At 35.9% G+C, this 25,758-nt stretch overlaps 1 protein-coding gene across 2 annotated transcripts in view; it reads right to left on the reverse strand.

Annotated features, from left to right (window-relative positions):
- Positions 1-3,450: 3,450 nt before the first annotated feature.
- Positions 3,451-25,758, reverse strand: part of LOC108687789 (RB1-inducible coiled-coil protein 1) — a 31,680-nt gene continuing 9,372 nt past the window's right edge. Inside the window, exons 2-10 of one of the 2 annotated variants that reach the window (XM_018193739.1) lie at positions 23,642-23,850; positions 10,037-10,325; positions 8,241-9,186; positions 7,918-8,135; positions 7,212-7,839; positions 5,661-6,410; positions 5,267-5,575; positions 4,290-5,132; positions 3,451-4,182 (exon numbers count right to left, since the gene is read on the reverse strand). In XM_018193739.1, the coding sequence (XP_018049228.1) occupies positions 4,063-4,182; positions 4,290-5,132; positions 5,267-5,575; positions 5,661-6,410; positions 7,212-7,839; positions 7,918-8,135; positions 8,241-9,186; positions 10,037-10,325; positions 23,642-23,850 (4,312 nt within the window). In that variant the 3' untranslated portion in view covers positions 3,451-4,062. The remainder of the gene's footprint in view (positions 4,183-4,289; positions 5,133-5,266; positions 5,576-5,660; positions 6,411-7,211; positions 7,840-7,917; positions 8,136-8,240; positions 9,187-10,036; positions 10,326-23,641; positions 23,851-25,758) is intronic. The other variant, XM_018193740.1, reaches the window with a different exon arrangement.

The raw sequence follows: 25,758 nt of genomic DNA on the forward strand, positions 1-25,758 counted from the left end.
TTATTATTATTATATTATGCCTATGCATTACACTTTCTCGATTACACATGCGCGATATCTTTTTCTTTACTTATCTCTAACGAAAGTTTTCACGAGAGCGTTCGCATGCGGCGAACGTAACAGGACACACGAACGGATGCGAGACACGTCCGCGCGATCGCAGGCTGGCCAGGACGAGAATCCTAAAGTAATGCAGCGTCAGGAGGGAAAAATGCTACCGAAGAAAAAGGGAGACAGAGAGGAAAGCACTGATGGGATTCCAACGATTCAGATCTCTTCAGTATTGATAACGGATGTAACGATGGAGACAGAAGCTTTGCTCTCGCGACAGACCGATCTTATAAATTGCACCTTATAAATGGGCACAGTAGTGATTGTTACGTAATCGTTAAACGCGATTGTATCATTGCCTCGATCAGCAGTCGATCTTGCCGCTATTTGATTCTTTCGATACTTTTCTTTTTTTATATAAAAGACAACTCTCATATAACACAACATACACACTGTTCGTAGTTTTTAATCAATTTAATCTGATTCAATAAGAGAAATCAACACTAATTAATTAACTGAAAGTCAAAGTTAAATCAAAGATACCGCGAATCAATCTCGATCTATTCGTCCTTACAATTTACTGCCAAACCGTATATTAATTTAAGCTTAATTTAATTTTCAAAATACCTAATTTAAAAAATCTTAATTGTATACAAATCGAAACTTTTCTATCGCTACATCTTTATGCATGCATACAAAAAAAGCAAAATCTCATTAAGTTAGAATTACACAATACTAAATGCATCTTCTCTTTTCATATCATATATTTATTCCTTCGAAATTTGACCTCAATAATTGCCAATTACTTCTTATCATCGGAAAATTTTATCTTCTAATTATCTTTCTTCTTGTGCTCTTTCTTCATTAAGTATCAGTCAATTTTGAACAAATTCAAACGAATAAATTTTCAACTCAATCGTAATTCTTAACTGAGTATACAAGCAATTCGCAATAAGTAATACGCTTATGATATTAGAACACTTTAATATTTAAGTTCTCAATTTATTAAACTAAACTAGGACTATCAAAATCGATTGACAGAGCTAAGTAAAAACACAATTACACACAGATCTTTCTTACTTTTTTCGAAAAAAAAATTCGAGCAACAGCGTAGTTCGTTAGAGTATCTTCCAAGGACAAATTGGAGAATTAGACAATTAGCTCGCTTTAAAGCATTGCCACACTTTATCTTATGTCATATGGTGCAAAAAATTATTATAAAGATGCATGTAGGTAGGGCTTCGAGAATTTTCAACGGAAATATAAACAGCAACGCCGAAGGACCGCTATTCGACTTCGCAGTTTAATGTTTCTTCACCAATCCTCGAATTGCGTATTAAGTGTAAATTAATATCGCATTGCGGGCACATCTATCTACACATATTTACAACAATAGACTGCTTTTTCTTCCAAGTGATGAGTATCCTTTTGAAAAATTCCATTTTTCAATCATCTTTAAATTATCTAAATTAATCTGAAGGTCATACAATTTTAAATGACAATAATGACTTAGAGTTTTTTTGGAAGTTGTAGATTGCATTTGTAGAAATACATCTTGTTCTTTTTTCTCTTCTTGCAAGGAATGATGAAACGGTATCTACTTCCAAATGTACGATGAAATGAGAATCATTTCAATAGCCACGTCGTTGGTGTTGCAAAAATTTATAAATATATCTAAAAAAGAGAGCGATCATTCAAGTGTGAGAATAAGTGAGCTTATCGAAAAATATTCAATTCGAAGCAATATGATATTTAGTGTCGCGTGCCTGGAGAGTTTCGGTGCATCGAGCTTCCCTGGCGCTATCAAACCTACGAAAAAATTTGGTCTAGTAGGAACCGTAGGTATACATGACATAGAAATCGCATATAGAGATCAAATGTACGATGTTCGAATTGAATAGTTTTTTCATCATCATAATGCTATTATCATCATTTCTTTACATAGCAGTTAGTTCGATGTATACGAGTTCTTCTTCTTCTCCGTATGCGATTTCGTGCAACGATAATGACGATGATGAAGGACGAGGATGTTTCTGAGAGAGAAGGGAAGCTTAATGTCTCCGTTCATCCTCGGGGACGCAAGAATCTTCATCGTCTTGCGCGCATGAATGTGCGGTGTACACGTGCGTTTCGAATCAAGAAGACAAAAGAGTAATTACAGGCTACTACTTCTTCGCAGTACGCCAAAAGCGAACGTGTCATTTCCTTGAGAGGACCTCAAGATACCTTATTATCCTACCGAACGGTTTATCTTACGTATCAGCATATTTTGCAAACTGCCTTTTATCGGCTCTATCGACTGTTTGCATCAATTCGAAACAGTTCGCGTACGAACAATGATCGTCGTCCATAAATGATCGAGACTTGTTTTGCATTACTTTTTCTTTTTGTATAAAAGAAAAAAGATTCATGACACCTGTGTCCTCGATCAAGCAAAGAATGGATCATCGTTCGACACCGCGAGGAATTAAATTTAATTAAGTAGAAGTGACTAAGTAGAAGTGAGAACGTGAAGCTAACAATCACAGCTATTGTACTGTACTAGTGTTTACGCGTCACGAGAAACGATAGTAGCAATGTTTAACGATATATAATGCAACTAAAAGAGTTTACGAGTAATCTTTCGCAAGCGACCCTTTTGTGTGGCGATGAGTGTACTTGCGTGGTTACTAGTCAAATAATAGAAAAGGATATATACATATACATGTACGTGTATATTTATAAAATTCTTTCTACGCGGAGAGTATACTTTCTCTCTCTCTCTTTCTCTCTCGGAGTCGATTCTCTGATGGGCATTATTTAAACTATCGTTTGAAAAGTGTATGTAGACGAAATAAGTAGATTGAATGGTACTATAGCCTTTGTTTCATTCATTCTATTCGAACGAAACATTGACTTTTACATTTACCTATCTCTCGATTTCGTTGATACAAAGAGATTGCGAAAAGTATCAAGAAAAAAAGAAAATGAAAGTGTATGACTGAAAGTATGCAAAAAATGAAAGGACAATTTGCGACAAAAAATACGCAAGACATTGTCAAAAGAGAATCATCGGAAATATGTTGATATCGTGTAACACGATGTCTTCGTATAAATAATCTGTATTAGATGACGTATTTTCATGAAATTGCACAACACATTTACGAGACAATTTTCACTTTACAAAATCTTAGCCCCAAAATTTTTAGGACCTATGAGATTTTTATATGCAGATATTGCACCCCTTGTACAGTTGTGTGTGTGTGTGTGTGTGTGTGTGTGTGTGTGTGTGTGTGTGTGTGTATAAAACATGATATAATTATATACACGTATATATAATTATATATGTAATCAAATGCGATTATATATATATTTATAACTATACATATATTCACGACATATAAATCGCACATTCCCATAACATGTTGGTTTTGTAAAACTTATAGCTATATCTTGTCTCACACAATGCAAACATAATTATCAGAATGCGGAGAGAGGAAGCTGAACACGCTTTCGTCTTTCCGCATTGTACATCTAATGTTGAAGTTAAACAACCTTCCCTTTTTCTCACACACACTAGTCAATCTATCGAATTATCGAAAGAGAGAATCGTTGACGACACTCACATTCCTTTGTTTTTTTTCATTTATGAAAAAAGAAAGTCGAAGAATACAAATATCGTTACGCTTCACAGCTAACCACAGCATTCGGCAAATATGTTTCACTCGTTTAAAAATTATTTATATCACAATAAAACGCCGGCGCATCCTTCCGTCTCATTTCATGTTATCCAACTTGCGCATACCTCTTTCTATAGATCACTCCCTTTCCAGCGTTCATCAAGGATGCGTCTAGAGGCTCTGGCAGGTTTTGGCCTAGATCCGAGGTTTCCGGATGGTTGCGGAGACGTAAGTTCGGGATTTGCGTTCCGAGTCGCTGGTCCCCTAACGAACGCGGTCTGCCGACGCAAATCCTCGATCACAGCGCTTGTACTAGGCAAGAATCAAGGGATTCTCGACACAGTCTGAAAAATTACGGTAGTTGACTCTTTGACATCAAACCCGTCTCGTCTGTCAGCGCGCGTGCATCTCGTGGCTTAGCATGCACTCTGTAGAATTTCGTGCCACGTGGGACGTGGTATCGATTTTCATGCTAGAAAAAGAACGAGATTATATTTCACTTTTTGTAATGAATGATATATTATTTAATTAGATAGAATATAATTTTACAATCTACGATAATTTATTAACAAGTCTTACCTTTCTCGCGTGACAGTACTCCTTATCGATCACTTCAGCGAGAACGCACTTCCGAGAAGCACTCGGATTCATTCCTTCCATTGCACCTACGCAGTCCGAATGAAGGAAATAAAAAGTCGAAGATTCTTGATACACCGCATAATTGCAATGTACAGCGTCCCAGACTACGAGTACCACATCACCTGGATTACAACTAGTGATGGTGACAATTCCCTGTTGCACCATCTTTGCCACTTTTTCTGCGACCTTCTTATGTACGTATGAGGGAAGGGAGGGGTGGAAGCACATTGATTTGGAAGATGATCGTCGACTCATCGGCTCTGGACTCGTGGCCGCGTCCCGACTTGAATTAGAGTCCGAAACGACTGCGACCGACGCATTCATGTCTTTGTCGCGATTTTCCGGCATCGGATCAATACCAAATGTCCTCTTGGTACGCTCTTTCAGCAACTCAACCTCCAAACGAATTTTATCCGTCATTAATGCCTCTACTTTTGCTTCAGCCGCTATTTTACTCGCGCGTATCGAATTTAGCTCGCAGGACAGCCTTTTATTGTCATTTTCGAGAGATTCAAGTCGTCTCGATAGTCGAGCCAGATCATCATCGTCAGCTTCCAATCGTACTTTCTTCGATTCTGAAACCTCAACCTCATACTTTTCGGATTCCTTGAAAATGTCTTCTAGAATTTGACTAGCATCCAATCGATCGTAACTCAAGTCTTTGCATACTCCAGCTTCTAGAGGATACACAATATCATCGTTTTGTTCCACAACTGTTCGCATTGCTTTGTCTGCGGCTTCTTTGTTTTCCAAACACGCCTTGTCCGCTTCAAGATTTTTCATCTAAGTACACAAAAAATAAAACAGATAAAATAAATAATAATATATAAAATATATAATGATCAATCAAAAATATACAAAGTGATCTTTCTTTAGATTATCACTATCGGATTAAGTGTATGAATGTGATATCATACCTTCTCCATCAAAGTTTGCTGTATCTCCGATTTCAGTTCGAAATCTCCAAGTAATCGATCTATCGTATGCTTATAATGTTTACCCTGTTCGATCAGCGCGATCGTTCTCATTCTGTACATTTCTATTTCCCTATTTTTCTCTTCGACCACTTCCTTCGCCAATCTTAATTCGTTGTCCAATTTTGTCATGCAATCGGCCCTTTCCTTTATGATAGCAGTACGGATTGCTACAGCATTCTCAATTTTCATATCTTCTCTTGCTTGCGCCAAAATTGCCTCATGATTTACAAGTTCAATAACATCTGTTCGCTGCAAGAAATAGAATTAACATTTTTATATTGTCTTTTATATTGTCTCTTACATTTTTAATAATCGGAATAAACAAATTACTTACTTCGATTTTCTCTAAACTAGAATCGCTAGGACTCCTTTCCATGGTAGAAGCGGTCATAAGTTTGAAGCGGCTCCGAATGGTCTCTAATTCCGTTTTATATTCCATCTGCAATTTATCAGTTGCCTCCTTCACCATTCTCTCCTGATCATTGCGCGCGGTGACCAGATTCTCCTCTAATTCTTGAATTCGCTTCTGGCATTGTGTCAATGAATTCGTTAAAGAAGTGATCTCGAGAAATCTCTCGTCATTCAATTTTTTTACGGCCTCTTCCTTATCTATGCGCGCTTGTTCTAGTACCCTCGAATAGTCCTCGAGTTGTTGATGTAAACGATCATGTAAATTTCTCCTCTCAATTTGTTCGTCTTCCAATTTTTGATGCATCGTGGCCACCAGTCGCTCATGCTCCGCCAATTCAGTTTCTCTTTCAAGAAGATTACGCTTGAGCGTGCAGATCTCTTCCTCACGATTCTGCATTAGCTTTTTAACATCCGCGATCTCATACTCGTGCTCGATTGTCATTTCCTGTTCACGTTCTTGAAGACGTCGATCGTACTCTCGCGAGTGCAAGGACAATGCCACTCGAACGCGCTCCGTCATCTCGACGATACCGTTCTTGTCCTCATTAGATTGATTTCGCAGAATCGCCAATTCATTCCGCACGGAACTGAGTTCCTCGCATACAACCGTTTTCATGGTCTTCAGGATAGAACGCAACCTTTCCACTTCCTCACGCGTATTACCGAGATTCTCCTGAAATGATGAGCACCAGAGAATATTTCAATAAGTTATTTAAAAATCATATTTTGTGCAACGGATTGTCCTCGACTTTGAGTAAAAGTAGTCAAGGAGAATTCGTCAAGGAGATTAGTCAAGGAAAATTTCACTCTCTTTATTAATTTTAAATCACGAATGCGTGTTCGTAAAATTGCAATCATTTCAATTTAGAAATAAATGTCTTTATAAAAGCAATTGTGTGGATGAGTTCAATGGGTTCTGAAAGGAATGTGACTCGAGGGATTGGGAAACGAGTGCGACGCCAGCTATCCTGTAAAAAATCAAGATGCACGCATATATATGTATACACACGCGCGCGTGTCTATTATTGAGTGCCATAGTGCCATACTTGTGCAAACAGAAATCAGGGAGTACAAGAGATTCAGTTCAATTAGTTCGAACGTTACGGAACATAAGTCAAACAGTAATACATACCCACGTCACGAGATCTAATTTGCATATAGTCAATTCTAATCACTAACGAATATAAAGATATAATAACGAAAGCACCTAGAAATCATAAAGAAAATTGAATCAACTACTAATATATTTAAATACAAAGTACCGAGTAATATTTTAGAGATATCTTGATGCGGAGAGGGCAGTGAGAGAGGAAAATATAAAGAAAGGTGAGAAGAAGAGAAAGAGAAAGTTGTACATTTTAGAACATATTAATTTTAGAAAACGATGAATAATGATAAAGGCAGTACTTTATGGAACGTTTTACGGCTACGACTACAATAGTTGTTTGTTAGCGAGCTGTAAGTCGTCCAATACCTGAAGGAGGGACACGATAGCCTGATGCTGGCCGTCGGCGGGATGTTCGCTAAGGCTGCTCGGCAGAGATTCATCCATGTAAAATTCCGTACCCATGAAGTCGGTAGCACCTACACCGACGGAGGGACTGCTACCTCCGCTACCGGATAGCGGATGCTGATGTTGCTGATGCTGGCCGTCGCACATGATGGAGGACCGCAAGGAAGGAGGATTCGGACTCAGGGAATGTTGCTCCTCGAGCGGTATAGCGTCACGATAATTCAAGAGACCGCTCACGCCTCTGCGAAGCAAACAACTGGAAGAATCGGCGGCACCGTTCTCCACGCACTCGGTCAACGGACTTAGCTGCACCGGACGCTCGCTCGTGGCGGATAGACTGGGAAATTGGAAAGAGCCGGGTTCGCTTGATGTGGTCGAACGTGTTGTTAAATCCGCGACTTTCGAGTTTAACGGGGAGACATTAGTCGAGGTCGAGGAAGCGGGGGACACGCTTCGAGAGGCACCAACCTCCAATTGCTTCTGCCGTTTCTGTTTCGCCCCGTCGAACACGCCAGGCTTGGTTACTTCCACGCCGGCTTGACCAATTTTCTCGAACTCCTCCGTATCAGTTTCGGATTCAAAATCGCCCCTGAAAATGGATACGTGATGTTCACGATTTATATAATTCATCTGTATATAAGTGACAATATAACGGATTAAGACTCACCTATCAGATAACAATGGCGCTCTAGTGCGTTCTTGTTCCTTTGTGGGAATATCGGTGCTCACTGATGTGGTGTCTTTTTCCTTAGTACCATCGGTGCTACCTTCGGTGAAGCTTTTCGATAAGAAGAATTGCGTTATGCTGCTCAAATCCGGCGTAGAAATTGTAAGCGCCAAATCCGGAAGCTGGGATCGCAATGACTCCATGTCGTCCGCGGTCAGCTATAGTTAAATATTAAGAATAAATTATTCGTATATGTATACTTTAAACTAACTAATAAACTAATAAAAGTCTTTAAACTAATAAAAGTCTATCACAGATCTTACCTTAGGTAGCCCATTGTCAAAAACGGAAGGTGCTTGCGTTGCAAAAGGCGGTGGTGTGTCCTCCAGACCGGGGAAGAGAGTGTTCAAGAAGTGACCGTCAAATTTGCTCTGAAACTCTCGCCTACGTGCCAACTCCTCGCTATGAACAGTCAACAGTTGGCACGCCAGATTGCTTGCCCATACGAGAAAAGCTTGCGAGAAGGTGCGCCTTCTAACAACCTCAACCACCGCGCTAATATACATCTGCGGAGCTAAGTGTATCTGTTGGAGCACTTCCAGATGCCGTCGCAACCGCTTCAGGCTCTCGTGATATATGATTAGCTTGTTGCCCACTTCCACCATCTTATTCTCCACGTACATGATCCATTTCAAGCGATGATAGATATTCACCGACAACTCTTCCTTCGCCTTGGTGCATCTGCGGCGGATATCGCGCAGTTGATTGTGATTTTGCAACATGACGAGCAATTGCCGCCGATGAGAATTGCAAAGATCTGGCAGGACGCTCGCATCGCCTAAATTGCTCGCGCGATTCTGATTCTGCAGAAAACCTTGAGCAAGCTCGCCTTGCTCGTGAACAAGTCTCTTGGTCTGCACCATCAACTGTTCCAGAGCAAACAGCCTCTCGCCTAGACCCTTAATCTCTTTCATATCCTGTTTATTAGCATTATCGACAGCCCCGTTCACTTCTGCCTTCAAGGCCTGCATCAATCGTTCATCGAACTGCTCCAGGCCACGCGAGCATTGCTCTGCCACTTGCTCTAGGCTGCTTTGATTGTCTTTCGCAGAGATCCATCGTAACAGACTTAGTACTTCCCCACTATCCTCCGATACAGTTTCGGAAGTTTGACTCGGTTGATCATCCGGACTCAACAAGCCCTCGGCTTGAGCTCTCAAGGCCGGCAAAATTGGAATTTTTGCAAGAGTACCGAGATCGGCGCTGAAGCTGCAATAAAATTTTGCATTCATTTTTTTCAAGCGTAATTTCGCTATTTAATAGAATGAAAAACATAAATTTAAATGTTACTCTACTTCTGATTATTATTAATTAAAAAATTCAATTTACACTTAGAATGTTACAGACATTAAGTACTTATATTTGACGAACAATAAACTTTGATGCGCATATTTTGGGATAAAATTAATACTAATTTAATTACTCATTAGCAATATAACCAATGATAATTGAAGCTACGATTAAACATGGTAATCAAAAGCTATGATAATTAAAACGTGACTTCAATAGTAATTATATTCCATTGTAATTAAAGTAATTATTAAGAGCAGCATTACACTATACGTTTATGGTAGCTGTTACTCATAATTCATTACAAAAAATTTGCTTAATATCCCGTAACACGTCCTAAGCTCATTAATCTGTACTCTCACTATTATTCAATCGAGCTTTGATCAGCTCGATAAAATCTACGAAAGAAAACCAGTCCTTAGTGCATTAATCGTTCAATGCATCCTGCCAATTAAATTGTCGCACTCATAAATTATTGACTATTTTTGCAAGTATTATTGACTTTATGCAAGTAATGCAAAATAAAGACAAAATATTTTATAATTCTTCGAAACTCTTTATTATCTCTATTAACTTTATTTTCATTAAATTTTGTCATCATAAATCTTATAAAAACCAATTCCGACAAATTCATCGATATCGAAAGAATATTGAAAACAAAAATAGAATTCCACGATATTTACACATCAATGAAATGGAACTGATATTTACACATCAATAGAACTGACAAAATGAAATAGAATTGAGGAAAACGAAAAAAGCATCATACTTATCAAGGAGCTTCATGTGCTGCTGCCTCTCGGCGAGGTACAAGACGAAGGCTTGCTGGAACTGCTCGGCTCGTGATTGAAACATATGCGTGATGTCCTCGAGATTGGCGACCACTGCGGCCCAGCCTTGTTGCTGGAGATGCTGATCGTGAACCAGCCTCTCGCAGATCCTCGTCTGCTCACGCGCCAGGCCACAACACTGTTGGGCTAAATGAGCACGTGCGCAAAGGGTCTGATAAGTGGCTGGCATCGCCAGTGAAGCATCGATCTGAGTCTGCAGGTCGACATCTGATAAACAAAAATCAAAATCAAAATAAATATTTGTTTTTGCTCTAGAATATATTTTGACAAATTATAGATAATATATAGATAATACGAGAGTTACATAATATACGGCTCTGAGTCTGTATTCTGTAACTTCTAAATGATACTGACGCTGTCATAAAAAGTTACAGAACACGTGCACTGAAGTATTTTTCTAATAATAATAATCTAGTAATGGTAAGAAAAAAAAACGCATATTGCATTTATTATATATATTACATTGTATTCCTTTCGAAAATTGTCACGTAAATTATAATATGGTGCCGAGAAAAGAACATAGAACAACAATATCTCTCTCTAGGAATGTGGATTAGAGAAAGTTATGTTTATCCCGTGTGCAACCTCAATTCTAACTTTAAAATGGTTCCTGCATCACCTTTAAGTGCTTGGACGAGAATCGATGTACCTATAATCTTTTTGTGCCTATCAGACATCTGAAAGCACGTACAACTTGACAACTCGTGACTAAATCTGAGAATTTAATGAGATTCTATCTAGTTAGCGAAACAGACACAAATAAGACACAAATGCTTGTCACCACAAACAGCTATGAATTTGAAGCTGTTGTCGATCGTATTACGAGCGTAGCAAAAGCAACTAGGAAATATACTCCTTTTATATAAGAATGATGTTAACATGCGAAAAAATGTTAACGACGAGTTCGTAACATCAGACAAAAACTATGCATCGGATCGAACCAAGTGGTGTATAATTGATCGGCGAGACTCGCCAGAGAGCGTAATCTTGGCACGCGATGAAAATTCAAGGTCGCCACGACACATATCACTTGAGCAACCTTACGTCACACTCTATATTCAAGAAGCGAATTATGTTTCATGTACTTAATTAATTAATTCATGTATGCGTGAAATCGAGGAAGAAAAAGGAAGGTCATTCGGATCGATGAGGAGAAGATGAGAATAGAATCGAGTAAACGGAACGGTAAGAGAATAAATGACATAAAGGAAAGAAGTATGACGTGGCATATATATCGTTGCATAAATTTACAGACCGATATATTTTATATCTCCTATCACGCCTATTTTAGGATATTTTACATATCTTATCATGCCTGTTCCACAATGATAATGCATGTGCAACTCAATCTTTATAAATCACATTCTGTCCAAGTGACCTTACTGATTTGCAAGTGCAAAATGTATCATCATTATGCGTGATCGAACAATCGGAGAGATGCCGCAACACCATCTTATTCGAAAGTCAAATGAGTCGTTGGCAGATAATCGCAAAAAAGAAAGAAGTGTTACGGATGTAATCGTTGCTTATCGTAACGATGATGCTCCACTTACAAAGCATGCTACAGATGCATATATTATATACACATGAATTAAGAAACTGTGGAAATTTTTTATCGAAACCTGTAAATCTGAATTTACGATAACCTTTAGCAGATATTATTTCTTACACATGTATCCATTTTTATCTTCTCTTTACATTACGTGTTTTCACGGTTTGTGAAAAAGATTAGAAAAAATACATAATATGCTCTTTGATCTCGTATCATGAAGCAGTAAGTCTCCTTATGATTTTACTCTGTTCGCTTGAATCATTCATACCGAGAATCTAGACAGCATGAATCCTTTTTTATTGTGAGACACGTCAACTATTGTATGGAGATATACAGAGGATAGACAAAATAATACAAATAGCTAAACAGAAAATTGGACGGCTCTTTTAAGTATTAGACACACGTTGTTTTATAGAATTATAGATTTGTTACAATTGACTGTTAAGAGCACTTAATTATCAATAACTTATATGAGTATTGATTATTCTACCGTTCTGTTGAATTATGAGCCATTCGTTTAATAACATCTTACAAAAAATTGCAAACGATTTTATCATGTAAAAAATTAAAATTTACATTATAATTAGGTTTTTATAAATAATATCGGAATGTACCACATTTTTTTTACTTTAATTGTTAAATGTTGAAAATAATCATAGAGATTGAAACGTATGTTCTTGTTTTTTGTTAATTTGTATCTAATTATTGGTTAATATAATAGTATCAAATAGTCCAGCTTGGCTCTTATTTTGTGTAATTTATTGTAATTTTACTTATTTTATTATAAATAAGAGATCTATCGTTTTTTTTATTTTTAATTATATGTTCTATTCTTATTAGACTAAAGTTACAAAGATAGAGAGATACAATGCTTGAATAATTATCAATGGAATGTTATATTATACTTTTCATAGAACAACATTACATTAGGATTAGAGGTTGATCATCATTTGCTTTATTTGCTTTTAATACACATTCTATTCTTGTTGAAATAAAGTCACACAATGCTTGAACGATTATCAATGGAATAACAAATATAAATGAAATAAGATTCCTTAATATTCAACAAATTAAAGAACAAATATATATGTAAGGAAATATAGAATTGACGTGGTGCGCAAATATAAAAATAAAAATTCAATCTATATTAATACCATATTAATAAACAGTCTTCATTTCGTACGTGCTTCGACATACTTCAAGTACGTCGTTCTCAACGAATTAAAACAAATTATTACGCTCTCATGTAAGCCGTGCAATTCTGGAACTAGCCTCACTATAAAGATTCCTATTTATTCCATCGGGGTTAAATAATCAGATAAAACAAGAAAACTTCACGAGGTAGACTATAATAGAGAGAGAGAGAGAGAGAGAGAGAATGAGTGTGGATAATCACTCACCAAATTGTAAGACTTATACACTCACATGTAGTCAACACAATGTACATTACAAACAAAATAATAACTAACCAATCAAAAGAATGTTGTACTTTTAACTATTCTGTTAGTAAAACATCTTTCAATTGCTTATATAAATTGCTTATATAAATGATATTGAAGAGAAAATTTTGAAATTATCCACTGTTTTCTAAAACTTTAAAGTCTTTCTTGACTAATGCAATCATCCAATTTAAATATCATAGAATCATTTGTAGTTTTGAAGGATAGAGGAAAAAAAAATAAATTTCCTTCTCTAATCTTTTTTAGTAATAAGATGTTTTTTTTAAATATAAAACAATGATATAACATTACTACATCATTGTAGTTGTTACATTATTCAAGCATCACTTTTCTAACAAAAGATAGAATCTGTATTAAAGACAAATGTAAATATAAAAAACAAAGTTTTTATTACTAAAAAAAAAAAAGTAATATATTTCCCAGGTGCTCATTATTTTGTCTATTCCCAGTAGATATTAATTTTATATTAATTTATACGCGCGCTTTTGCAATGAATATTTTATTTCTGTTTCTTGAGAATATAAAATAATCAGTAATAACATTTAAAAATAAAAATACATTTCTCTCTTCCGATAGGAGTATTATGGCGAAATGTGCCATTGTCTTGCATTTCTTTACGTGATATTACAAATCTGTGCAGAAACTTAACAGAAACTCGCGAACGAGAGTGGCGCGCACAAAAACATATTTTTCTTCACCATAATCTACTTCAGAGTACATAATCGACTACACGTTGTTCCTCTTGCTGAGGCGTTCCTTCAACTTTCACGAAGGAGATAATTGAGTCGCGAGAGATTATTCGCGACAATAAACATTATTGTGAAGAAAAGCACGGTGAAGCCTGGAATATAACGTGGCGTAAATTACCGGTTGTTGAACCAACAATCTTCATCATTTTATACGTATGGAAAATTTTTCTTAATCTGAACATTTCTCATTCCCTCTCTCCCTCTCCCTTCCCCCCCCCTCTCTCTTTCCCCTCCTTTTTCTTTCTATCAGTCTTTCTCTTGCTGAAATTATCATAATGCAGTAAAGAAAGAATATGGACGTCTCTGAGTCTGAGATACCGACAAAATTGTGATAAAACAGCGATATAAGATATATTTACATCTATAGGTCTGATGCAGGTATACCGCATACGTCATTTCATCGATCGTATCTTTTATAGAGCGCGGCTAAACGAAAGTTTGCGTGTAACACGCGTAGTTCCAAGCTAGGGTCGTGGAAACCTGCATTACGCTGGGACACAGCTTCGTAATGGCTTTTAATATGTTCAGCGTGCGGGGAGGCTCTCCGGATTCTGTCGATTTTTACACGACAATTTTTCCATCCGATAGATTCGAACATTAAATTTGAGCCTTCTTTAAGTACAGATACTAATTGCTTATTTGCGATCTCGAAAGAGTATTAAAGAGTACATCTCATACCTCTATCTCGCACTCGTTATCTCGATGCATCGATGATGCTGCAGCATCGAAGGCTACCAAGTCCGCGACCTCGTTCGCACGGTAATTGCACGCGCGGCGTGGTTGGGCCAAAAAAGAAAAATCGGACGCAATGACTCGTGACGAGAAGCAATAACACCGGTATAATTGAAGCGCGGAGAAATCGTGCTAAAGCCGCGTTAGATAGTTGCAGGCGTTACACAGTTTCGGGAAGTTCAATCTAACAATCAGAAAGTTTTTTTCGAAAAATGCTAATGCACAAGACGAATAAAAGCATCGATATTATTTTATGTGTTTATATCTAGGCGCGCCTAAAAATCGCATCGAACCCATCTATAGCGTTCTCTTTTCAACAATATCTATTGTCGATACCTAAAGGAGTGCCGCTTATGGCACTTCAAGCGTTTCAGCATCAGAAAGCATTCGGATAGAATAAACGGCAAGTCTGTGAAATAGAATGGATACGTAGCACTTTTGAGGATACGAAATATAATATTAATGTCGTTCCACTTTCCCGTAATTGTTTCTTCCTTTCGTGAAAAGGTGAAGTACTCAATGGTACGAATGACAACAGGATTGCAGGAAACGAAACGTTTTCGAGAGCAAACTATCTCTTTTTCTTTCTGTCTCCCTCGCTTGGTATCTCATTTCATGGGATCAGCTCCGTCGCTCGATTCGCAATCGATGCGAATCCGGATGACTCTCGCGCACTTCGCGAAATCTCGAAAGAGTCGCATTAAAGTACGAAACAAAGCCATCGGCGAGGCTCGGCCTCGTTCACACGATAATTGCAGGTTTACGCTCTGGCCAAGCGATACACGGAAAATCGCATGGTTGCACCGCTCGCGCGCCAGCCGTTGCCGGGTTCCCGTGAATAAAACAACCGCCATGGAACCGCCGCCAACGCGAACCGTGTACCACCCCAAGTGTGAGTGTTCGCTAGCAACAAGAAAGTGCATTTCCATTCTAATCTACTCGGAGGTTCTACCAAACCGATCTTTAACTTTCACCCGCATTCCATCGCGTGGCAAAAAGGATGTATTAATTTTCTTTCGTATAGAGTTTTTCCTTAATTAACAAAGTTTATCGCGAAGATAAATCAAATTATGAAGCACGATGGTGATATAAAAATGCGAATAAATCTCAAGACAAATAAAAAGCAAAGTAAAGAATAACTGATACATAAAAGAAATAAAAAGAGAAATAAAATATACGTAGAAGATATATATATATATATAAAGGAAAAAAGAAAATATAAAAATATCTCAATTTGCTAATATTTCTTTCTTTCGAGTAAGATTTCCTGCAAGAATTATTTATTTGACTCAATACGCAAGGAGCTATTTCTTTATAACTTGCAAATTTTTAATATTTCGATATTTTTGCTAAAGAAAAGATTTAAAAATCATCATACAAGCTGATAATTGGATTTAAATTTACAGGCTGATCTACATAAAATAATCAGCTGATCGCAGCTGCAACTCGCACGTCAACTCGGTTCCAGCCGAGCGTTAGTAGCCTGGATGACCGCAAAGGAAGTATGCTTATCAAACTATTAATGATTATACCACGCGATCCGGAGACATCAAAGGACTCGCCGCAACGTTACACAGAAAGCTTTACCGAGCGCGTAGGCCGATCTGTCGTAATACGCAGGAAATAAGAACCTAAGAACTACAGTCTACAATGACTGCGTTCAGCAAAAAAAGTAACTTTGCAACTGTTGGACAATTCTTGAATATGATTGGTTTATATATAATATTTAGATCCAGTAAGAATTAAGGGCAAAACTAATCATATTAAAGAATTTTATAATAACTGTAAAGTTGCTTTTTCTGTTAAACGCAGCTAATATAACACGTTGCACATGCATACACATAAAACGGTTACGACACGCAAAACGATTACAACACATAGAAATAGCAGGTACTCGTATTGCGAGTATGTATTTATCAAGAAAGTGCACCAAGTTGTTTTCATGATAACTACTCGTCGCATAATCGAGTAATCGAAGATAATCGAATTACGATCTTTATCTTCGAAAAATAACATGCATTCTAGCTGCACATAACGTGATACGTAACGAGATATTTGATTTATGTAAAAAAAAAAAGATGTTGTACATAACCTTCACTCTAATAATAATGATTTGAATAAAAAGAATTTCCTGGAATGATGACGGTTGAGCAAAAATTTTATTTTACAGCATCAACCTTGCATAATTACAGAAGATGTAGGTTAGCTCCGCACACAATATCTAACGTTTTATGAAATTATATTTCGTGAAACTGTTATTATGAGAAAAACTCAGCAGCGATGTGAGTATGGTTATTAAATATTTATACAATAATTACAGCTCGTGCAATTCGGAAGTATGAATCTGTTGGCCAACGTCTATAGTACAGTTTCAAAAATATATCTGGAATAAAAGTAATGATGTTAGCTTTGCGCTTGTAATCATATTCATACGTTATGTTCGTCAAACATAACTCTATGTAATAACAGAATATATTAGAACGATAGCTTGCTTTATACAATATGACGATCATATAAAATTAAACTCTAAATGCAAATCATTCAGCAACAGGCACTTGTAAAGTGATCAGCGATACTAAGATTAATGTGTGTCATTCTATTAATCTTAAATGAGACACACGTATGACTTCTTATGACACGTACTACTATCTCGTAATGTTGAAGTTCCGATAAGCCGACGTTGTCACTTGCACGTATGTTTACTTACCGGAGTGTTCACTTCAACAAATGACGCAATAATGTGTTACAATTGTAAACTTACAATTACAATTAATAGTCGTACAGAGTATTTAAAAAAAGGCTTAAAAAACAGATGCATATAATGTCAAAAATAGACAAAAATAGACAGCTCTACACACAGAAAAATATATACTCAAATAATAAGTATTTAATTTGAGTATTTATGTATTTCAAGTTCATATATCCGCAAATCTAACATAAGTTAATTACAAGCATCAAATTTCAAAAATATATTATGAATTCCAGTTTAATATTCAATCAAAATTATTAAATTTAAAGAAATTCGATTTGCTTAGTGTATAAATCGCTTTTCCGATAAAAATGTTACAATATTCTTTAAAAAAAAAATAAAAATAAGAAAAATTTTTATTTTAAGTACACAATAATAAGTTTTTTCGAAAGAAGATATTAATTAAAGCTGTTTTCAGCTAAAATAAAAACAGTTCCTATTTTTAGCATCTTCTCCTTTCTAATAAGTTTATCTTAAGATTATTATCAAGAAACTATTCTCTGTTAAAATTAAACCGTTACTTAAAAGAAAAAAGTAAACTGAATAAATCACTTTTCTAGACTAGTAAAATGATATCTTTTTTTGTGTATAAATTAGTGGATAAATTCCTTAAGATATTAATTTATTTTACTGTTTTCATTTACAAAACCAAAAATATATCATATTATGACGTACATATGTCTCGCCGTCACATTCTAATGTTTTTAACGTTCCAGCGTTATCGGTACACTGAACATCTACTTTAGAAACTAGGGCAGAGTTATCTGCTTATATACGCTTCTAAATTCTTCCGTCCCTTTTTTCGATCACTCTGTACGGCAATCTCGATAGGATGCAACGTAATATATTTTATGCAGCGTAATATATTTTACGCAACATAATATATTTTATGCGCGCGAGCATATGTACACACATATAAGATATCGTCAAGCCGTACTCCCAACAATGTACGTGATTACGGTAATCTCCGTGTATGTACACGTACGACCGAGTTCGTACGCGTGTATGCTGTATTATTGCTTTCCGCGGTTCTGTCCGAGGTCTCGTTATATCGGAGGTTTCCATCGACCGCCATTGGTCCTCTCGACCAAGTCAGACCAATGCGAGAATGTTTCCTGACGTGTTTTCGTGCTTTATTACTTCGACCAATTCTTGGGCATTACTTCAGCAATTTCGCCCTTAAGTCGGCACGCGTTCTCCTTTATATTAACGATATCTTTAAGTTTTGCTGATTATTGTGTCATTAATTTAACAAGAATTTATATATGAAATAATATCATTAACACATAATTGTATTCTTCATAGAAGTTAACTTTCTCGCATGTATTGTAGAATGTTATATGTCAATTCTCTACTAATTTTTAAATTGTAATTTTACATCTTACTTAAAACAGGAGATAAGATGTAATTACCGTGAGAAAAACTCACTTCGTTGAATCAAAAACAGCGAAAATGAAATTCTTTCAAACATTTCTTGATAATATAAGACATAACTGTGCATTCACGCTGTGGAATAATTATAAAAATAATTAATAAAATAATTTTTCAATTTTTACTGCATGGAAAAAAACGATTTTGCTAAAGAATCTAAAAATTTAGTTAGAAACAGATCTGAAAATAATTTTGTTGGATCATAGAAATTATTATGTAGAACGTTTAAAAACTGAATGTCAAAACTTTTTACAGCATTTCTTATCGTGCTTGAAATTCCTACAAAATTATTTTAATGATTCAACAAAATTATTTTCAGATCTATATACAGATTCTTCAGCAAAATTGTTGTTTCTGTGTACAGTATATTACAATTTCGGAAACATCAGAAGGTAGAAGGAGATAAATAATATACTCCGATATTTCTTTGTCTCGCTAGCCGTTTAGAAACGTTTCCCTAGAAGCCAGGAATGAAAAATCGCCCCGTGTGGTAACCTAACGAACCCCTAGCTACGGTATCGACTTTATATGCACATGCACTTGGCACACGCGCGTATGCAGGGTGAAAACGTAATAGCTTGGGTCACGGTGACTCGGAGCAACTGTTCTCGGGTTTAACTTCGGTCTCGGTGCTAAAGATCTAACGTCGCGCGCGCGAAATAAATTTTGTAAACTGACTGCGAATTGTTCTGTTTTCGAAATAAAGATACACTACGTCGTCGATATTCACATGAGAAATCCGCTTACTTTCGAATGCTATTACCAAGTTTTGTGCAGTGTTGCGAAACTTTCTGTCAGCGTGTTATTACCGATGCACGTAGCACCGTTTCCAGTGGCTAATATTTTTCTTTTACTCATTGATCAATCCATTTTATCTCAAGCTGTATTGCGTGATTTGCACCAAATCGTCAACTCTGATGCTATCGCCGAGTGTTACTGTTTTTGCATTTCGGTTCGATGCAAATGTATCTCCTTGCAACGCGATAGTAGATCTAACTTTTTGCAGTGCCGAGATATTACGTATCACAAACGATACTACATGTCGCATGATTATTAAAAAAGAAAAACTTATCGCGTCACAGTATAATTACAATATAAGTATCTTTAGGAAAATATTTATGGATGCTAGGAAAATAAGTGTTTCAATAAGGCTTGTATGCTTGTAAGATACATCGAACGTATCGATTATATCGTTACTACTGAAAAAATCCTTGATTATAAATATCTTATAATTCAACGTAAATATTTTCCATAGACGTAATAAGAATAGATTGCGCATTCCTATAAAGTTATCACTATCGATTTAGAAAAAATGAAGTAGCTTGAATCACATCGCTTTTTCTCTTCAATATATCAAGATAAAGGGAGATAAAGTTGAAAAAAAAAAACGCTGCTGAAATGATTCAATTCTTTCTAAAGGAGCACAGATGCTAAAATTGGAAAATGCGCAATTTATATCCCCATTACGTCTGATATTATTCATCACCGTCTGTTTCTTGTCTATCTTTTCATAATTCAGTCTGATACTGTTCGATCTTGCAACTTTATGAAAATATTTTTCCAACTCAGAAATAATTAATAAGAAAATTTGTTTGCGAAGAAAATTTGTATTGGTTTTTTTGTGATAAAACTTTGATCAAGGTCACCTCGTGGTAAATCGAAGATCGCAACTCGAAGGTGAGATAGTAACAGCCTCGCGAAAATATCGCGGAATATACTAAAGATATGTCTCGAGGCAAATGCAATTTCGCTCACATCTCATGTCCGCGAATGAGATTCAACTGACTGCAGAATCGGAACAAATTGGACTTAATGACAAGGAAAAAAATCATTACTCGAACTACTTAACGCTGCGAATTGATACACGAGAGTAAGAGAGGCTCTTCAGATATATTCGTGTTGGACAATCGTACAATGTTAAAAGTACGAGCGAACAAAGTATTAAAATCTTCTTTGTTTCAAATTCGAAATTCGATTACTCATCATTGAAAAAATAGCCGGTGCCCAACGTTAAATAGTCTGCATCAATACTTTCGTCACATTTAGCATTCTTCGCGATCAATGAAGACACTTTGGCATCCTTAATCAGCTGACAATTCCAACATCATGTCGTTATCTTCGATTCCCGATAAACAGTTTTATTCGCGACGTTCCAAAACAACTGAGCGATTCAATGTCGTCATTTAAAAGGGCTGATAATCCTGAACTTAATTTAATCCCGATCAAAGTTGAACATCTCAAAATATAATGCTTTTTGATAAATTTTTAACAACCCACAGTATCAATATTCTTTTAGTGTAGAAGCAAATATAATAACCTAGGTACCATTATTTAATTCATTCAAGATTCATAACGTTGATAGACTAAAGCTGCAATAATAAAAATTCGTATCTTTCATTCGATGGTTCTGTAAATCCTGTAGACTCGTAAATGTCCACTTCTCGAGTTACCTGTACACGTCGTAATTCAATCGACCGTAGAAGTACGTCCGCCATAATTCAACGAATGTCTTACAGCTCCTTAGAGAAAGACGAGTGTGGACTCTACTATATCGCATGGAAAAAGCCTCCGTGATCGACTGAATTAATATTGCTTCGGGTGCTCGCCGCAATTTCAGGAAACATCACTGATTGACTATTTTTGCGACTCCGCGGAAAAGCGTCACGCTGCGTGCTGAACGGCCTAGTTTTGCGTTCTATGCAACGGGAATTTGACGCTCTCGATGTCACGTCGCGTAAGATGTGTGCGCGCGCACGAATAGAGAATCAGATGATTATCCCGTGGATAACAAAATCAGGTCGAATGGTTGATCACAAGTTTCGTTAACAACGCGGTGGATCAAAGTTCCGTGATGACGACATCTATGGATAATCACGGTGGAGTTTTCACGACGACGCGACATGGAGATTCTATCGGATGAATAACACGCTCATTGTCGTTCTACATTCTAATGCCAATTAGCAGTCTAACGGGGTCCCGGAATCAAGTCCTTCCCATACCTCTCATTATCTTATACTTGCGCTGGATCGTCGTGCTGGACGTGACATGTTAGCATCGGTATACACGAAGATATAATTAACTGAAATAAATCTAGCATCTTTTGCATGATTATTGCAGTGATCGTTACAAAAGAGGAACACGGATTTACCGAAAAAAACACAAAAATAATTGTAATCAGCAAAATATATATTTATTAGTAAGTTGCATTTGTAGCAGTCGCATGTACGATTTTTATGCAGAGCAAGTCATGGATATTACGATCTTGACTTACACATTAAATATTAATAATACTATAAAAATTTAAATACATGAGACTTTTGATGTTATTTACATACATATATGAAATACATATATGAAAACCATTTTTATACTTTTTTTAGATATTTCTTTACGTAAATCGTTTCTCTCCTTTTCTCAATCAATAATTATAAATATAATGTAAGATAATTCAAGACAATACACATGACGCAATAAAAATTTATCAGTATTCACTAAAAAAAAGAGAATAATTACTATAATTTAAGTAAAGTAAATTCAATCAAACATTCAATCAATATAATTTTCTGTTTCTAAATATAAATAAAAATAATTTTCCTTTTTTAAATACTAGGTCAATATTACCAAATATAATAATATAACCTATCGTTTGATAATCATTATTAAATATTTAGAAAAGGAAAATTATTTTCGCGGTTATATGTACATAACTGAATATTTGAATGAAATTGTTTCACTCAACATTCAGTAGCTATTATCAGACTTTTTTAAATGTACAATTTATACGAAAGTTCTGCTAGTTTAAATTCTTGTTCTTGGAAAAAGTTGTTGATCTAAAAGTACTTAAATCGCTAGATAGCTCGCGTCGATGGTGCGTATTTGCGAGGGGCGTGATTTGCGGTCGAATCACGAACAGTCTAGAAGTACGACTAACCGCAAAAAGTATGCGTACTGCTAAATCATAGCTCGCACCTCGATCATACGATCGATCATATGATCAGGGAGAAAGAGAGAATGAAGCGAGTCGCGGACACACGGTACTCTAACGGGACAAAACAAACAAGAGAGTGACTAAAAGAAAATATAAAATGGGACATCGCGCAACTGACCGAGTCTAACTAAACTCTCGGGAATTAAGGATAACGGGATGAGATCAGAAGTACATTTCTATCTATAGAAAGAGCACATCGCATGTTTTCTTAACTTCCTCCATCGCGATATCAAAATAAAAGAAAAAATACATGACGTATTAAAATTTAATATTCTTGGATAGAAATCTCGATAACCACAAATATTTCGACACTAATATCACTTTTTTCTTCTACGAGAAAATCAGAGATAAAGATCTTACACTGATCGTCATCCTTTCAACATGACTCTCCTAGAGATGAATCGCACGATATGATGGAAATTTTCATCCTCGTTGAATAAATTAATCATCCATATTCGCAGTGCTGACCGAATTAAACCGTGAGAATCTAATGATACGTTATCGGATATTTCGAACGAATTATCCCCTTTATATGGAAAGAACCGGTTCACATCGAGAGAATAAGCTCGTATATAAATATTGCCGCACGTACAAGTTATTATAATAGATATCGATTAACGTATAAAAACATGATCGTTTACACGTCATCAATAACGATACGTTTCTTCCGGCACACTTATAAAACTGAGAAATTTTAATTCTAATAATTTTGTTCTCATAAATAAGGTACATTTCACTGTAATAAAATACCTCCCGATTAATATAATCCGTATTAATTCCGTAATTGCGTAAGTTGGCGTTATTAGGAAATTATCGTCTACATTTCATATGATAAGAGGGTGAAGAAAAAGAAGCTACTCACCGGAACCGTAATCTATACTCGGCGTAGGCGGGAGGCTGCTTTCAATGGCGGCCTTGCTGAACAGATAAATAGGATTTGTGTCGGTTCCAGCCGAGTAAGAGCACACACGTGCATTTGGTTCCAAGCATTCGCCTCCGCTCATAAGCAGCACCTGATGCGCCGCTACCACACCGCATTCCCTCTCGATCGCCTCCATCAGCTGACTGACACTGCACAGAAAATTGACACTGCACGCATGAGCGATCGCTAAATAAAATTTACACTTGAATATTACAGAACAAAGATTCTTCGTTCGTGAATTTTTCCTCGAACATTTCCTGAAAGTGTATATCCCCCGTTTGTTCTTAAAATAACAAACAATTATCGATACTTAAGCACTTCCATTATCCACAACGATTATGATAATGTAAAAAAAGAATGCAAAATAGATACTAAAACTTTTAAATTTTTTAATGTATTGTACGTATAAAAAAAATATTAAGATAAAAGGTAGTTATTAAGAAAAATATTTAAGATACACAAATAACAAACTACAAGATCAGATAAAAATAATATTCAGAATACATATATAGATAGAAATGGTATTTGTACAGTTAAGTAATATTAAACATGAAATGCCTTTTTCCGTTGTCGATAAATAAAAATATCAAAAATATCTTCTCAATCCTCTCAATCCTCCGTTAAAACCGAGAAAGCTTCTTCCGCTTCAATAAATCAAGGGCGATATCACACCTTTAGGCAAGAAAGAAGCATTACTCGATTCAAAGACGGTTAGGCTGATTACGACCTAATTTCTGTAAAGAACTCGTACTGCGATCGTAATTACCGGATGGTGCGTTTCCATTGCCGGATGCAATGCAATAACGAGAAGAAATAATGAGAGTAAAAAGACGAATGGGCGTGTATTGTGAGGGCTTTAATACGATAGAGCGGCAATTGCTGTAATAATGCCACACGAGATAGATATGCACTCGCGTAAGGACAATCGCGGGATCTCACTTGTTATCTGACGTTACGTGATGAAGGATTACTTTTAATTCTTGAAACAGATGGACATACCTGGTTCAAGTACAGTGGCAGTACGTGTGCCTCGAAAATTTGCATGCGTAATAATTAAACTGCCAACACTCTGTCAATCACGTACAGCTCGAGTGCACTGTGTGATGCAAAAAAACATCGTGAGGCGGATAAGGAAAGAAAAAAAAAGAAAAAAAAGGAAAGATAAAAAGTAATTATATAGCGTACGAAGTATTACGTAATAGCGCGTAATGTTACTCTTATTATATATAAATTATATATAAATTATTATATATAAATTTTATCTATCGTGCTAATTTTTCATTTTCGACGCTTAATTATCGCAATTCTTTTTCGCTTCGATCATTTATCGCGAACGCTTCTCACATATCGTGATCGATACGTATTCTTATTTTACAACGTTTTAAAAACGGCCTTAAAGATTCGACTTATTCGGAATACAACAATCTTTAAACAACGTTTAAAAGAAATCGTAGCGATACGTTGGGGATTGTTAACACTCTGTTCAAGGTTAACTAACGGTTAAGGATGCTGCTTTTTGAGCAGTGAAGAGAGGCGAGGAAATGCGCGACGTATTAATTAAGTATAAGAGAACATGTTCGCAACTATATTAATAAAATATACAAAAATGCAATTAGCGATTGTTACAGTGTGCCGATTCGATTTGTCGGATTTGAAACACAATCATAAACTGAAATCGACGATCAATTAATTTAATTGTGAGACCATTATTTCAGTTTACGATTGGATTTCAAATCCGACAAACCGAATCGGTGTATAGAAAAATAATAATTATATTTGTATATCAATTCACATATATGAATATTATTAACAAGAAAATCTATGGAAATGTCCATCTTTGATTTTAATAAGTTTTAAATTTGTTTTCTAGACAAAAATAAGAGACACATACTTTTAAGAGATGCAATCTTGTGCAATACATTTAAACAAAATCGTTTTTTTTCTTTCAAAGCGAATATCGAAACTGTAAAAGATAGAAAAAAATGTTTTCAATAAATGATTTGAAAAATACTTTATAGTAACAATTAAAAAAATTTATAATAAAAAAATTTTTATTT

The sequence above is a fragment of the Atta colombica genome, unplaced genomic scaffold (assembly GCF_001594045.1).
Source record: "Atta colombica isolate Treedump-2 unplaced genomic scaffold, Acol1.0 scaffold216, whole genome shotgun sequence".
Classification (NCBI taxonomy): domain Eukaryota; kingdom Metazoa; phylum Arthropoda; class Insecta; order Hymenoptera; family Formicidae; genus Atta; species Atta colombica.